Source organism: Argentina silus, assembly GCF_951799395.1.
Source record: "Argentina silus genome assembly, contig: scaffold_156, whole genome shotgun sequence".
Lineage (NCBI taxonomy): Eukaryota > Metazoa > Chordata > Actinopteri > Argentiniformes > Argentinidae > Argentina > Argentina silus.
Genome location: NW_028152426.1, coordinates 7,114 through 22,500, shown reverse-complemented (window position 1 = coordinate 22,500; position 15,387 = coordinate 7,114). Strand labels below are relative to the sequence as shown.

The following is a 15,387-nucleotide window of genomic DNA, read 5'->3' as shown; positions in this document are numbered from 1 at the left end:
AGCCCACCAAACGCGGCGCAGTCCACCGGAGCTCCCGTCTCTCCGCCACACCGTAAAGCCCTCTCTGTCTCCCCTTCACGGTGAATGTCACACCTCGCGGCTCCGTTATCTCCCAACAATCCACCGTGAAAGACAAACAGACGAACGTATCAAACATGAGAGTGTTTCAGATCCGGTTAGAATAGTCGGTTTTTGCTCTCCGGTCTTGCGGCTCCGTGCGACTCGGGCGCTGCTGCAGGAAAGACCGCGACTCTGTCCGCCTTTCCGCTGGAATCATCAAGTTTGGTTTAAAGGGATGGCCTCCCGTTATCCCTGCCGTTACCCCCGTCCAGATGCGGAGGTCGTGAAGCCTCAGCTGTTCTCTCTAGACGGGCGTGTTGTTGTGCGTGTTGAACACATCAGCAGAGATCTGCGTTTTACATGCAAGTATTAAAAAGGTCTTTGAGTTCTGTCCGTTTACACTAGAACGATGCCGGTCGGTGAGTTCGTAAAGATCGCTATTTAAAGGGGATGTGTCACATTGCTGTCGGCGGAGTAGTTTACCCGTAGCCCGTTTCGGAGTAATGATCTCATTTCGTCCTAGAGGAGCGCAGGAGGTAGATGCAGACTAAAACAGATCTATCTCCTTAATTAATGCATAAGTCTCAAACGGGATAGAATAGGACATGATGCACGGTCTCTCTCTCGCTCTCTCTCTGTGTGTGTGTGTGTGTGTGTGTGTGTGTGTGTGTGTGTGTGTGTGTGTGTGTGTGTGCTTTAAATCTACTCATGTGACATCCATGAGAAATGAATGACAGATATCAAATCAAATGCTTTATTTGCCATACAATCAGATTGTTAGGAATGTGTTATTTATTTATTGCCCCCCCCCCCACACACACACACAACACAACACACGTGCACCCCCCCCCCCCCCCCCCCCCCCCCCCCCCCCAGGGAGATCAGAGCTCAGAGCACAAATCAGCCATAGTCACACGTGCACCCCCCCCCCCCGCCCCCCGCCCCCCCCCCCCCCCCTGGAGCAGTTCGTGGTTAAGTGCCATTCTCACGGGCACAACGGCAGTGGTAGGAACCTTAGATATGATGCCAGCAACCTTCCAGTCACAGCTCACATCCGGATCCCTCCTGGGGTGGGGATCCAATCGGCGACCTGCCTCTACCAGACCTCTACCAAACCTCTACCAGACCTCTACCAGACCTCTACCAGACCTCTACCAAACCTCTACCAGACCTCTACCAGACCTCTACCAGACCTCTACCTCTACCAAACCTCTACCAGACCTCTACCAGACCTCTACCAGGCCTCCTCTTGATTGGACAGCTCTTAGATTAGATTAGATTAGATTCAACTTTATTGTCATTGTGCAGAGTACAAGTACAGAGACAACGAAATGCAGTTAGCGTCTAACCAGAAGTGCAAAATAGCAGAAAGTGCAATGAACAGTATTTACAGGTAGTGCAATATATGAGCAGTAAGTAGTGCAGTATAATATAAGTAGTGCAGTATAGCAGTATATGAGTAAGCATTAGCATTATAGCAGAGTAAATAAGTTACAGTATGAACAGTGTAGCAGCATATGAACTGTATAGTAATGCAGTCTAGCAGTATATATGTATTAACAGTACATGAGGTAGATAGCAGAATAAATATAAATATGGAATGCCGTATGAACAGTATAAACAGGTATGTACAGTATGTGCAGAGTATTAACAGTAGTATTAAGAAAAATATAAAGATAAAGATATGTGCATTATGAACAGTATGAACAGTTATGGACAGATATGTACAGAAGAGCAGTGGTATGGAGTAAGAGCAGGGGAGGGGAGTGACAGTGCAATTGTCCGGGTGGGGGGGGGGGGGTGGGGGTTGCAGGGGTAGTAGGTTGTCAGGTAGGTGTAGTGTTCGAGTTCAGCAGGGTGACAGCCGCAGGGAAGAAGCTGCCTCTGAACCTACTGGTTCGGGTGCGGAGAGACCTGTAGCGCTTCCCGGAGGGGAGTGGGGTGAAAAGTCTGTGGTTGGGGTGAGAAATGTCCTTGACGATGCTGCGTGCCTTACGCAAGCATCGTTTGCCCTGGACAGCTTCGATGGAGGAACCGGTGATGCGTTGGGCAGTTTTCACCACCCTCTGCAGTGCTTTCCGGTCAGATGCTGAGCAGTTGCCATACCACACTGTGACACAGTTGGTAAGGATGCTCTCAATGGTGCAGCGGTAGAAGTTCACCAGGATCTGAGGAGACAGATGTACCTTCTTTAGTCTCCTCAGGAAGAAGAGACGCTGGTGAGCCTTCTTTATCAGGGTGGAGGTGTTGAGGGTCCAGGAGAGGTCCTCAGAGATGTGGACACCCAGAAACTTGAAGCTGGTGACTCGCTCCACCTCAGTCCCGTTGATGAGGATGGGGGTGTGTGCGCCAGCTTTAGACTTCCTGAAGTCCACAATGAGCTCTTTGGTCTTCCTGGTGTTGAGAGCCAGGTTATTTTCGGTGCACCACACTGTCAGGTGCTGGACCTCCTCCCTGTAGGCCGACTCATCGTTGTTGCTGATGAGACCGATCACCGTTGTGTCGTCTGCAAACTTAACAATGGTGTTTGAGCCATGTACAGATGTGCAGTCGTAGGTGAAGAGGGAGTAAAGGAGGGGGCTCAGCACACAGCCTTGTGGAACGCCGGTGTTCAGGGTGAGGGTTGAGGAGGTGTGGTTGTGAAGCCTAACAGACTGCGGCCTGTTGGTTAGGGCTCCAGTGTGTTCAGCAGCAGGAGGAATGCTGGGTATTTGCTGCTGCTGTTATTTCAGGGTCTAGTGTGTTGTTTAAAATTACCCTCCCAATGGTAACAGCTATTTTAGACACGCACACACACACACACACACACACACACACACACACACACACACACACACACACTCCCTGTTGGCAACGATGCCCTTGGTGACAGACAACTCCACATGCCTGGAGATGGGAGGGGGTGAGGGGAGAGAGGGACCTTTGACCTGTTTCTCCTCCTCATTCACAATGGTTCTCACCTCTCTTCCTCTTCTCCATCAGTCAACCTTCTCTATCTTCTCTTCCTCCTTCTCCTCCTCTCCTCCTCCTCCTCCCCCTACTCCTCCTCATTTCCTCCTCCTCCTCTTCCTCCTCTCCTTCTCCTTCCCCTCCTTCTCCTCCTCCCCTCCTCCTCTCCTTCTCCTCCTCTCTGTATCCTCCCTCCTATTTCCACCCAGCCTCAGGATGTAATTGCATAACAGTTGTGTGTGTGTGTGCGAGTTAGAGAGTGTGTGTGTGTGTATGCCTGTGTTTGTGTGTGTGTGTGTGTGTGTGTGTATGCCCATGCCCGTGCTAGTTTGTGTGTGTTTGTGTGCGTGTTAGTGTGTGTGTATGCCTGTGTTAGTGAGTGTGTGTGTGTGTGTATGCCCATGCCCGTGCTAGTTTGTGTGCGTGTTAGTGTGTGTTAGAGAGTGTGTGTGTGTGTATGCCTGTGTTAGTGAGTGTGTGTGTGTGTGTGTGTGTGTATGCCCATGCCCGTGCTAGTTTGTGTGTGTGTGTCTATATGTGAGTGTGTGTGTCTATATGTGTGTGTGTGCCCCTGTTAGTGAGTGAGTGTGTGTGTGTGCCCGTGTTAGTGTGTGTGAGTGTGTGTGTTAGTAAGTGTGTGTGTGTGTGTGTGTGTATGCCTGTGTTAGTGTGTGTGAGTGTGTGTGTATGCCTGTGTTAGTGTGTGTGAGTGTGTGTGTTAGTAAGTGTGTGTGTGTGTGTGTGTGTGAGGAACAGAAAGGACATCAGGGTGTTTAAATAGAGATGAGTCTTGTCTTGTTCTCCTCCTGGTCGGGTCACATGACTCACAGCTACCACCACAGACCAATCACAGCCCCTTGGGAGGGAGGGGCGGAGCCTCCGGTAGAAGATGTAAACATTTCTGATCTTGTTTATGTGACTGGTTTACACACACACACACACACACACACACACACACACACACACACACACAGTGTGGGCCCCTCCCCTGGTACAAACAAACAAACAACAATGATGATTTAAAACTAAGTGTGTTGCTTTATTCCCTGTTTGACACAGTAACACGGTACAGTACTGGGATGCCAGGAACATACAACATACATGTCAACAACATACATGTCAACAACATTGAACTAAACACTTCTGAAACCCATTCATTTAACAACCCAAAATAAACTCCCTGAATTAACCTGTTTGTCTGTGTGTGTGTGTGTGTGTGTGTGTGTGTGTGTGTGTGTGTCTAACCTACCATACCATTACTGGGTAAAAGCAACTCTGTCATTATACTAAGAGTAGACCAAGCTGGAGATGATGTCTCTCCTTTCTTCTAGAGATGGGGGGGAGGGAGGGAGGGAGGGAGGGAGGGAGAGAGTGGGAGGGATGTGGAGGGAGGGAGAGGGAGAGGGAGGGGGAGGGATGGGGAAGGAGAGAGTGAGAGAAGGAAGGAGTGGGAGGGATGGGGAAGGAGAGAGGGAGAGGGAGGGAGGGAGGGAGGGAGGGAGAGGGAGGGATAACACACATCAGAGCAGAGTGTAACAGTAGAGAGAACAGAGAAGATCCTTCTCTTCTGGTGATGATGAAGAAGGTGATGATGATGATGATGATGATGAAGGTTATGGTGCTGACAGAGGAACACACACACAGGGCTGGGGACAGTGGAGGTGTGTGAGGATGCTGTGTATTCTAGAATGTAACATCCAATGTCCGTGTGTGTGTGTGTGTGTGTGTGTAAGACTGTGTGTGTGTGAGACTGTGTGTGTGTGTGTGTCTCAGTCTTCCTGTCACCGTTTCATGTTGGTGAGTCTGACTTTCTTCTCCAGCTCAAACTGTCGATGGTCCACTCTCTCCAGGAAGTTCTTCCTCTCCACATACCTGGGAACACACAACATACAGTAACAATCATATCTGCAGTACACACACACACACAACATACAGTAACAATCATATCTGCAGTACACACACACACACACACACACGCACGCGCACACGCACACACAACATACAGTAGCAGTCATATCTGCAGTACAAACACTCCACACACACACACGAATAGCCCCTTTGTGACAGGGTGTGTGCGTGCATGTGTATGTGTGTGTGTGTATGTGTATGTGTGTGTGTGTGTATGTATGTGTGTGTGTGTATGTGTGTGTGTGTGTGTGTGTATGTGTGTGTGTGTGTGTGTGTGTATGTATGTGTGTGTGTGTGTGTGTGTGTGTATGTATGTATGTGTGTGTGTGTGTGTGTGTATGTGTATGTGTGTATAAAGTATTCACCCCTGCACAGCTTTCAGGTTTAGTTCTGTCAGTGTGAAACATTGTAAAACTAATGTCAGTGATGTCAGTGATGAATGAACCATTAACACCTAGAAGGAGCTCAGGTGCTGACATGTCTTCATCAAGTTGGCGATCTGTGTCACCGTGGCGATCTGTGTCACCGTGGTGATCAGGCCGTCATCACAGATGTCCTAGCGTGGTCCTATAGACACACTCACCCTCTCTGTCTGTCTTCTGTCTCCCCTCTCCTCCCTCCCTCCCTCTTCCCTCCCTCCTCCTTTCTTTCTTCCTTCCTCCCTCCCTCCTGCAGACAGCATCTCTCCCAGGACACCCCCCCTCCCTCCCACCTCCCCCCTCTCTGCCCTCTCCTCCCTCCCTCTCTCCTGCAGACAGCATGTCTCCCAGCCCAGCCCCCCCCCCCTCCTCCCTCAGCCAGCCACAACCCACCCAGAGAGAGAGGGATGAACAGGGAGAAAGGAGGAGAGAGGAGGAGAAGAGGGAGGATCTGGTAGAAAGCAGGTCTTTAACCTGTCAGAGAGCTGTATGTCTACGAGTCTGGAGTCTGTAATTGAATCTATTTCCTTCATCTGACCACAGTCTGACGGGGGGGGGGGGGGTCTGACTGACTGGTGAGGCTGGAGGGAACACTGTCTCCTGTCACAGGGGGGGGTGGGGGGGGGTGAGAGGAGGCAGTGGATAATGAGGAGAAGGTGAAGGATGAGGAGGAGAGAGGAGGAGGAGGGAGGAGGAACACCACTGCATAGTGGCAGAGTAACTATGCTAACGGCTACGCTGCAGCAACGCCAGACCAGTCGGGAACCTTCCAGAACCTTCCACTCTGGAACCTTCCAGAACCTTCCACTCCTCTTATATCCAAATCCAAATCCAAAGCCCAGCAGTTGAAACTCTCACAACAAATGGTATTATGGAGAGCCTACAATGGTTTTTAGACCCTGTCACTGGACGGAGACAGCAGTAGTTAAAGTTCTATATGATCCATGACTCACACTTCAGTCTTGTGTTGTTCTGATGCTGCTGATCACCAGGAGGAGGAGACCATGTTGGCCTCCGTGGTCCTGGTTCTCCGTGCACTGTCCTGGTTCTCCTCATATTTAGGTGACAGATACCACTGTGTTCAGCTCTGAACGCTACAGGGTTACCTGAGCGGTTCCACAGGGCTCTGTCCTCGGACCCTTATAATTGGGTGATAGAATCTGGAAATATGGTGTGAATTGTCGTTGTTATGGTGACGACACCCAGCTGTACATCTCAAACCTGGAGATCTTTCACTCTCGTTTAGAGGCCCGTGTTGTGGAGATAAAATATGGATGGAGGTCGAGCAACTTCTTGCTCCTTAACTCAGAGAAAACTCTGGGACCATATATACTGAAATGTATGCACTCCCTGCAATGTAAGTCGCTTTGGATAAAAGCGTCAGCCAAATGGCATGTATATTAGAAATCAGAGATTATGCTACTATGTTCCAGAGCACAGACACCTCATATCAGGTATGATGTTAAAAGTAGACTGCTGCAGTGTTGTACCAAATGATGACCTCAAAGATCCTGGATGGGCTGCTGTAGCAGGTGGCTAAGCTAGCATCCTGCTGAATGTGAAACTAAACTGACTTTGGGACACTGAAACTAGGATTCAATCTATAACCATGGCAAAACAACAGCAACGATGACTGAGAAATTGAAAAATGTAGCCTTTCAATTGATCATAACTTACAACAACTTACACCGTGTCTGTGGGCCGGTTTCCCAGAACCAGATCAGTCTGTGCTGACTAAACTGCAGATGCTTCTCAGTCGGAGTCCTTGAGCCTGAACTCCGATTCACACATCAAGACTTCCAGAGCCGCCCTCTTTCACCAGGTCAGGAGGTTTGTATCCTTTTATGACGCCGAGAAATCGATTCACGCCTTGGTAACGCCACGCCTTGGTAACGCCACGCCTTGACGACTGTAATGCGTTACTATCTGGCTCCTCCGACAGAACCATGAGGAGTCTGCAACCGGTCCAGAATGCAGCCTTCGGACTTCTGACCAGAACCAGAACATCACCTCTGTTTAATCATCTCTACTCTGACTGCCGGTGAAACAGACCACATATTTCAAGGTCTTGCTTTTAACTTAGTGAGCATTAAATGGTGTTGGACCTTGATTATTCAGTAGAACTGATCAAACCCGACCCACCGCACCCTCAGATCCACTCCTGGACTGCTCGCCGTCCTCCACATACAAATGAATACAGCTGGAGGCTTCTGTGGAAGTAACCCCTCCTTGTCACCCCTAGTGGTGGTGGTTGGTATAGACCCGTCCCCCCCCTCCTAGTGGTGGTGGTTGGTATTGACTCCCCCTAGTGGTGGTTATTGGCATTGACCCGTACCCCCTCCCTCCAAATGGTGGTGGTTGGTATTGACTCCCCTAGTGGTAGTTGTTGGTATTCCACCCACCCGTCTTTCCCGCGGTTGTGGACGGCCAGTTCGTCTCCGATGCCCTCCTCGCTCTTGAAGGCGTCCCAGTCCATCTTGGACTTCTCCAGTGTGCTCATCTTCTGTTTCTTCCCCCCCAGGCGGCTCAGGAGGCTGCCCACCCCCCCTAGGGGCCGCTTAACACTGAGGGGAAGGATAAACATGTTACACACAACCAGAGGACACCGGGGGGAAGGATAAACATGTTACACACAACCAGAGGACACCGGGAGGAAGGATAAACATGTTACACACAACCAGAGGACACCGGGGGGAAGGATAAACATGTTACACACAACCAGAGGACACCGGGGGGAAGGATAAACATGTTACACACAACCAGAGGACACTGAGGGGGACATATATAGATGTTGCATGTTGCAGGGTGGTGGGAGGAGGGAGGGAGGTGGGGGGGGGAGGGAGGGAGATGGAGATTACGTATTACATAAAAAAAACGATGTTGTGACTTATCTGTGTGTGTGTGTGTGTGTGTGTGTGTGTGTGTGTGTGAGTGTGTGTGTGAGTGTGTGTGTGAGTGTATTTGTGTGTGTACTAACATGTCTGCCTGTCGTGAACTGTAAGCCAGGGCAGCAGACATGTTTAACGGTGTGGAGAGATGAAGACTTCACTGATCTACCTCCCCATCATATGGGGGGGGGGCAGTTAGAGGGGCTGCAGGGGGTGGGGTAGGAACCAATCAGACTGGGGGGTCCAAGGATAAGCACTTTCACGCTCAGTTGAGTCATACTGCAGACCCCGTCAAGGGGAACACTAAAAAATGCCTTGCTGTGTGTGTGGGTGTGTGTGTGAGTTTGTGTATGGTGTGTGTGTGTGTGTGTGTGCCTCTGTGTGTGTGTTTGTGTGTCTGTGTGTGTCTCTCTGTTTATGTGTCTGTGTGAGTGTGAGTGTGAGTGTGTGCGTGAGTGTGAGTGTGTGCGTGAGTGTGAGTGTGTGTGTGAGTGTGTGTGTGTGTGTGGTAGACAGTTGAGACAGGGTGTGATTATCAAGGGCGTCTCTCAAGGTTTTGTGGATCACCAGGAAAGGGAAGTGACATTGAAACAGAGGAAGAGAGAGCATACACCCTTCTACACACACACACACACACCCTTCTACACACACACACACACACACACACACACACACACACACACACACACCCTTCTACACACACACACACACACACACACACACACACACACACACACACACACACACCCACCCTTCTACACACACACACACACACACACACACCCTTCTGCACACACACACACACCCTTCTACACACACACACACACACACCCTTCTATACATACACACACACACACACACACACACACACACCCTTCTACACACACACACACACACACACACACACACACACACAGACCCTTCTACACACACACACACCCTTCTACACACACACACACACACACACACACACCCTTCTACACACACACACACACACACCCACCCTTCTACACACACACACACACACACACACCCACCCTTCTACACACACACACACACACACACACACACCCTTCTACACACACACACACACACTTCTACACACACACACACACACAATAACAACCCTGTTAATGTGGAGTTGCAGCTCATTGAGACTGTACAACAATAGAACAACACACACACACACACACACACACGCTGAATGACCATGTCATGTGATGTTAAGCCCATGATTATACACAGCTTCTACCAGCTGTGTTGACTTAACACTGTTCCCACATAGACTAAACACACACACACACACACACACACACACACACACACGTGTGTATGTGTCTGTGTGTATGGTGTGTGTGTGTGTCTGTGTGTGTGTGTGTGTGTGTGTGTGTGTAATCATGGTCCAGTGTGTTTGTATACGGAGGTCTCCCATGACCAGAGCCTCTCTGTGGCCACAGAAACAGGGAGAGGAGAGGAGAGGAGAGGAGAGGAGAGGAGAGGAGAGGAGAGGAGGGACACACACTGTCCACCTATGTAATAATAGCAGACCTCTATCCTCCGATTGGCTGAAAGACGGGAGACAGTACTGACTGAAGTCAAACTGGACGAGAAGTGTGTGTGTGTGTGTGTGTGTGTGAGAGTGTGTGTGTGTGCGTGTGTGTGTGGGTGTGAGAGACTGTGTGTGTGTGTGTGTGAGTGTGTTTGAACTGGGAAGACTTCTTCCCTCTCCCTCTCCCTCTCCCTTCCTGTCCTCTCCTCCCTCCCTCCCTCCCTCCTCTGATCTTCAATGCCTGGTCCGGTCAGGAATGTGTTCCTGACCCCCCCCCACCCCCCCCCCCCACACACACACACACACACAATATCCCCCTGACACCTGTTCACAGGTCAGCAGGCTTACCTCCCCCAGTGACAGCCACCTGGTCTCTCTCTCATACACACACACACACACACACACACACACAGTCAAGTTCACTCTCTCCTGTGTGAGGGAGGGGGGGGGGTCTCAGGAGAGTGTGTGTGTGTGTGTGTGGTGAACTTGACTGTTGACTGTGTGTGTGTGTGTGTGTGTGTGTGTCTCAGGTGAGTTTGTGTTGCAGTCAGATGTAGACATACTGGAAATACGATAATATGAGACGCAGACACCCATAGACACACACACACACACACACACACAGACACACACACAGACACAGACACAGACACAGACACACACACCCATAGACACAGACAGACAGACAGACAGACAGACAGACAGACACCATAGACACAGACAGACAGACAGACAGAGAGAGAGGAGGGAGAGGGAGGGAGGGACAGAGAGAGAGGAGGGAGAGGGAGGGAGGGAGGGAGGGAGGGAGGGAGGGAGAGAGAGGGAGGGACAGAGAGAGAGGAGGGAGAGGGAGGGAGGGAGAGAGAGGGAGGGAGGGAGAGGGAGGGAGGGAGGGACAGAGAGAGAGGAGGGAGAGGGAGGGAGGGACAGAGAGAGAGGAGGGAGGGAGGGAGGGACAGAGAGAGAAGAGGGAGAGGGAGGGAGGGACAGAGAGAGAGGGAGGGAGGGACAGAGAGAGAGGAGGGAGAGGGAGGGAGGGACAGAGAGAGAGGGAGGGATAGACTATATATTTAGTAATGATAGAGTAGAGTAGATCTTTGATCGTACAGTGAAAGTGTTTCGATGTTGTTCTTTTTACAGATGTTATTTGTGCATTTTGCATGAATAAACGTGAGTGAGCTGTTCTACATCCTGCGATAACCGTGCTGTTCAGATCCATTTCCAGAAGATGTATGTATGCGTGTGTGTGTGTATATGTGTGTGTGTGTGTGTGTGTGTGTGGGGGTATTTTTAGGCTACAGAGATGGACTATAATTAGAAAAGCAGGGTACATATGGAAACCATTAGTCTGGGAGGACATGTCCTCTCTATCTCTGTGTCTCTCTCTCTCTCTCTCTCTCACACACACACACACACACACACACACACACACACGCGCACACACGCACACACGAGAAGAGGGATGAGAGAGAGAGAGGGAGGGAGGGAGAGAGAGAGAGAGAGGGAGGAAGGGAGAGAGAGAGGGAGAGTGAAGCATCAACACTTCCTGTCTCTCCCTGTTTAGGCGGGAAACCTTTGTTCCGGAGCAGTGCACCATGGGACATTCCTAATGGCTCTTACACAACTAAACCCCAACAGCAGCTAACCCCGCCCTGCATGTCAGCGTGTGTGAGCGTGTGTGTGAGCGTGAGCGTGTGTGTGTGTGTGTGTGAGCGTGTGTATGAGTGCGAGTGTGTATGTGTGAGTGAGTGAGTGAGTGAGTGAGTGAGTGAGTGAGTGAGTGAGTGTGTGAGTGTGTGAGTGAGTGAGTGAGTGAGTGAGTGAGTGAGTGAGTGAGTGAGTGAGTGTGTGTGTGTGTGAGTGAGTGAGTGTGTGAGTGAGAGTGTGTGTGAGTGAGTGAGAGAGTGAGTGAGTGAGTGAGTGAGTGAGTGAGTGAGTGAGTGAGTGAGTGTGTGTGTGTGTGAGTGAGTGAGTGTGTGAGTGAGAGTGTGTGTGAGTGAGTGAGAGAGTGAGTGAGTGAGTGAGTGAGTGAGTGAGTGAGTGAGTGAGTGAGTGAGTGAGTGAGTGAGTGAGTGAGTGAGTGAGTGAGTGAGTGAGTGAGTGTGTTAATGATGTTAATGGCTGTGCTCTAGGGGGATGATGAGGGAGGGGTGCTGAAGGATCCTTCCTGTTGTCGTAGGTAACCACCCCCCCCCCCCCCCCCGCCTCCTAAACAGGAAATAGCTCTGGACACATTGTACTTCCTGTGAGGGAAAAACGACTTCCTCTGTGGACTCAAACTCTAAAAAGGCTGAGGAGGGGTGGGGGCGGGGGCGGGGGCGGGGGGTGAGGGGGGGTGAGGAAGGGAGGGGGTAGGGGGTAAGGGAGGGTGAGGAGGGGTAGGAAGGGTACCTACCTAGGTCCAGGGTTGAGGCCGGAGGCTGGTGGAGGTCTGAGGCTGGAGGCTGCTCTCTGCTCCTCTGATGGCTCCTCCTCTTTGGCCTTCAGGAAACTCCTGCCTTCTTTAGAGTCAACATCCACCTCCTTAGTGACCCTGGACACACACACACACACACACACACACACACACTGCAGTGATTAAAATGTCATAGCAAACACACACATCCTATATTGCATAGTTATCATCTAGCTTGTAACACACACACACACACACACACACACACAGGTCATGTGACTGGGAGGGAGAACAGTGACTGGTCATGTGACTGGGAGGGAGAACAGTGACTGGTCATGTGACTGGGAGGGAGAACAGTGACTGGTCATGTGACTGGGAGGGAGAACAGTGACGAGTGGAGAGTTCAGACTCTTTCTGAGGGTGATGATGTCATACATTAACCAGTGGAGTCACAAGGCCCCCTGGTGGTGAGAGCAGGTATAGACACCACCACAGTGCCCTCTGGTGTTTCCCTCTGTCTCTGTGTGTGTGTGTGTGTGTGTGTGTGTGTGTGTGTGTGTCTGTGTGTATGGTAGAGAGTGAGAGAGAGAGAGAGAGAGAGAGAGAGAGAGAGAGAGAGAGAGAGTGTGTGTGTGTGTGTGTGTGTGGTAGAGAGAGAGAAAGAGAGAGAGTGTGTGTGTGTGGTAGAGAGAGAGAGAGAGTGTGTGTGTGTGTGTGTGTGTGTGTGTGTGTGTGTGTGTGAGTGTGTGTGTGTGTGTGTGTGTGTGTGTTTAGGCTCACCTGACCTCCTCACCAGCGAAGTCAAACACCTTGGTGATGGTGACTTTAGACTCTCTGGCCTCTGTGGACCCGGCTGCTGCTATTGGCTGTTTCACCTCGGGGGGCGGGGTCTGGAGCAGCAGTGAGAGTGGTTGAGGTCAAACGATAACAAACACACAAATCTATTAATACAATCAATAGAATTCATTGAATATGAACATGAGAAAAGATACTATCATAACAGCATCATAGGGTCCAACTATCATGTGATCACACTTCCAGAATCATACATAGCAGATCTGTGAGGCTCAGTCGGGTCGATCTATCTATCTTGACCCTCTACCTGCTGGTGGTCTGTCTACCCTCTACCTGCTGGTGGTCTGTCTACCCTCTACCTGCTGGTGGTCTGTCTACCCTCTACCTGCTGGTGGTCTGTCTACCCTCTACCTGCTGGTGGTCTGTCTACCCTCTACCTGCTGGTGGTCTGTCTACCCTCTACCTGCTGGTGGTCTGTCTACCCTCTACCTGCTGGTGGTCTGTCTACCCTCTACCTGCTGGTGGTCTGTCTGTCTATCTATCTTCTACCCTCTACCTGCTGGTGGTCTGTCTATCTTCCATCCTCTTCTACCTGTTGTGAGCTGGAGGTCTGTCTGGAGGTCTGTCTGGAGGTCTGGGCCGCTGGAGTAGAGGGTTTAGATTTGGGACCGACATCACTCAGGAAACTGGCCCACAGATCATCTGCTTTCTTCTTCTTCTTCTCCTCCTCCCCCTGTTTCCCCTGCCTGGGCCAGAAAGAAAGACTCTCTCCCTCCTCCTCCTCCTCTTCCTCCCTCTGGACCTCCACACCTCCACCCTTCTCCGTCTCCTCCAGCTTCAGACCTCCTTTCTTTCTCTTCCTGGGAGGAAAGAGGGAGGAGGTAAAGAGAGGGGGAGGAGAGAGAGAGACAGAGAGAGAGAGAGAGAGAGAGAGAGGGTAAAGACAAAGCAACACAGTGGACAAAACACATTTACACCCACCAATAACAGCAGGGTAATAACAGTATTATAACTGGTAATAACAGTCACAACATCAACAACACAAACAGGGCTGAACTCCTTCAGTACCGAGGGTGAATAAAGTCGCCCAAACTGTCAACATTCTAGAGCGCCAAGGGTGACGACATTCACCAAAAAACCATTTTGTAACCAATCGAAGTGTCGCCATGGCGCCCACCTCACACCGATGCCCACGCCTTTCTTCCTCTTCTCCTTGGTGGGCGTGTTAGCTCCGCCCTGCACCCCGCCCTCCAGAGCCTCCTCCTTCACACACTCAGACATGTCATCCTCACTCAGATTGTCCTCTGGGAAACACACACACACGAGAACACTTAGTAATACAGTGTGAAAGTAGCCTAATACTTGTAACAGCCTAATGATGGAGGGGTAGAAGGATGGAGACCCCCCCCCCCCAAACCAGGGATTCACAATCTAAAGTCTATCTTCTAGCCAGAGCACTTGAATCAACTACTCAACTAAACATCAAGCCCTTCATTCGTTTAATCACGGGTGTTCGTGCTGTGCTAGAAGTAGAATGTGCAATTCAACCCTGGTGTTCTGTAGTCATGAAACACGTCGTGGTGTATGTTTGTGTTGACTGAGTGTTTGATGGCTAGGGACGGCCGGAGCTGAGGAACTACAACAGACTCCTCACAGGGAGTCAACCACCACAGCAGATCTAGAACAGCACCTCTGTCTGGACCCGCCTCCCTCCGCCCGGAATAAAACATTGTATTCAGTCTGTGGTGTTCTACGGTAATCCTTACCAGACGGGACATAGTCTGCATCTTCGTTAGACGAGTAGCCGTCCGAGTCGTAATCGGAGTAGGTCGCCATGTTCAGGACCGACCAGACCCAGACCAGACCCAGACCAGACCAGACTAGACCAGACCAGACCAGACCCAGATCAGACCAGACCAGACCAGACCCAGATCAGACCAGACCAGACCAGACCCAGATCAGACCAGACCAGACCCAGACCAGACCAGAGGAGCTGATCGGAACCGGTGGGAACAATAACGGCGTGTCCCGCTTCAACGTGTTTCTCGCGGGGATTGTCACTTAGCAAAACCTGACGATAACAACTGAAGATAACAATTAACGGTATGAAATGTAGCTAATGTCACCGTTGAAGACACACAGAAACCCAGTTAGAGGAGCGGTTCTGTTCACCTGCTGCGTGTCGGACCCAACTTCACTTCCGGGAACGGCAACTACGGCAAGCCCGCCGGTCCAACCTTCCAAGCCGAGCGAAATAGAAAAGCGGTTATAGAGATTGAACATCAACCGTATTTACAGTGACATGGTGGATCTAGTTAACGCATATTAGCGATGGGGGATTTTGTTCAACGAGCTGAAGCGGAACAAAACTAATCCCTAGAATGTTGTTTACATTTACATTTACATTTATGGCATTTAGCAGAC

General features: G+C 50.6%; 2 protein-coding genes across 2 annotated transcripts in view; both read right to left on the bottom strand.

The window, feature by feature from the left end:
* bcar1 (BCAR1 scaffold protein, Cas family member) overlaps positions 1–3,039 on the bottom strand; it is a gene marked incomplete at its 5' end in the record, with an annotated part of 12,073 nt that extends 9,034 nt beyond the window's left edge. Inside the window, one exon of the mRNA XM_083698076.1 lies at positions 3,021–3,039. Coding sequence (XP_083554202.1) covers positions 3,021–3,039 — 19 coding nt within the window. The remainder of the gene's footprint in view (positions 1–3,020) is intronic.
* Positions 3,040–4,023: 984 nt separating this feature from the next.
* On the bottom strand, positions 4,024–15,161 carry cfdp1 (craniofacial development protein 1). Its single transcript, XM_083698080.1, has 7 exons — positions 14,730–15,161; positions 14,141–14,267; positions 13,556–13,823; positions 12,949–13,058; positions 12,169–12,306; positions 7,739–7,900; positions 4,024–4,881 (listed from the first exon to the last, which is right to left on the bottom strand). Exons 1-7 carry the CDS (start codon positions 14,797–14,799, stop codon positions 4,791–4,793), a joined length of 966 nt encoding a protein of 321 aa, XP_083554206.1. The 5' UTR covers positions 14,800–15,161; the 3' UTR covers positions 4,024–4,790.
* Between the last annotated feature and the right edge of the window lie 226 nt (positions 15,162–15,387).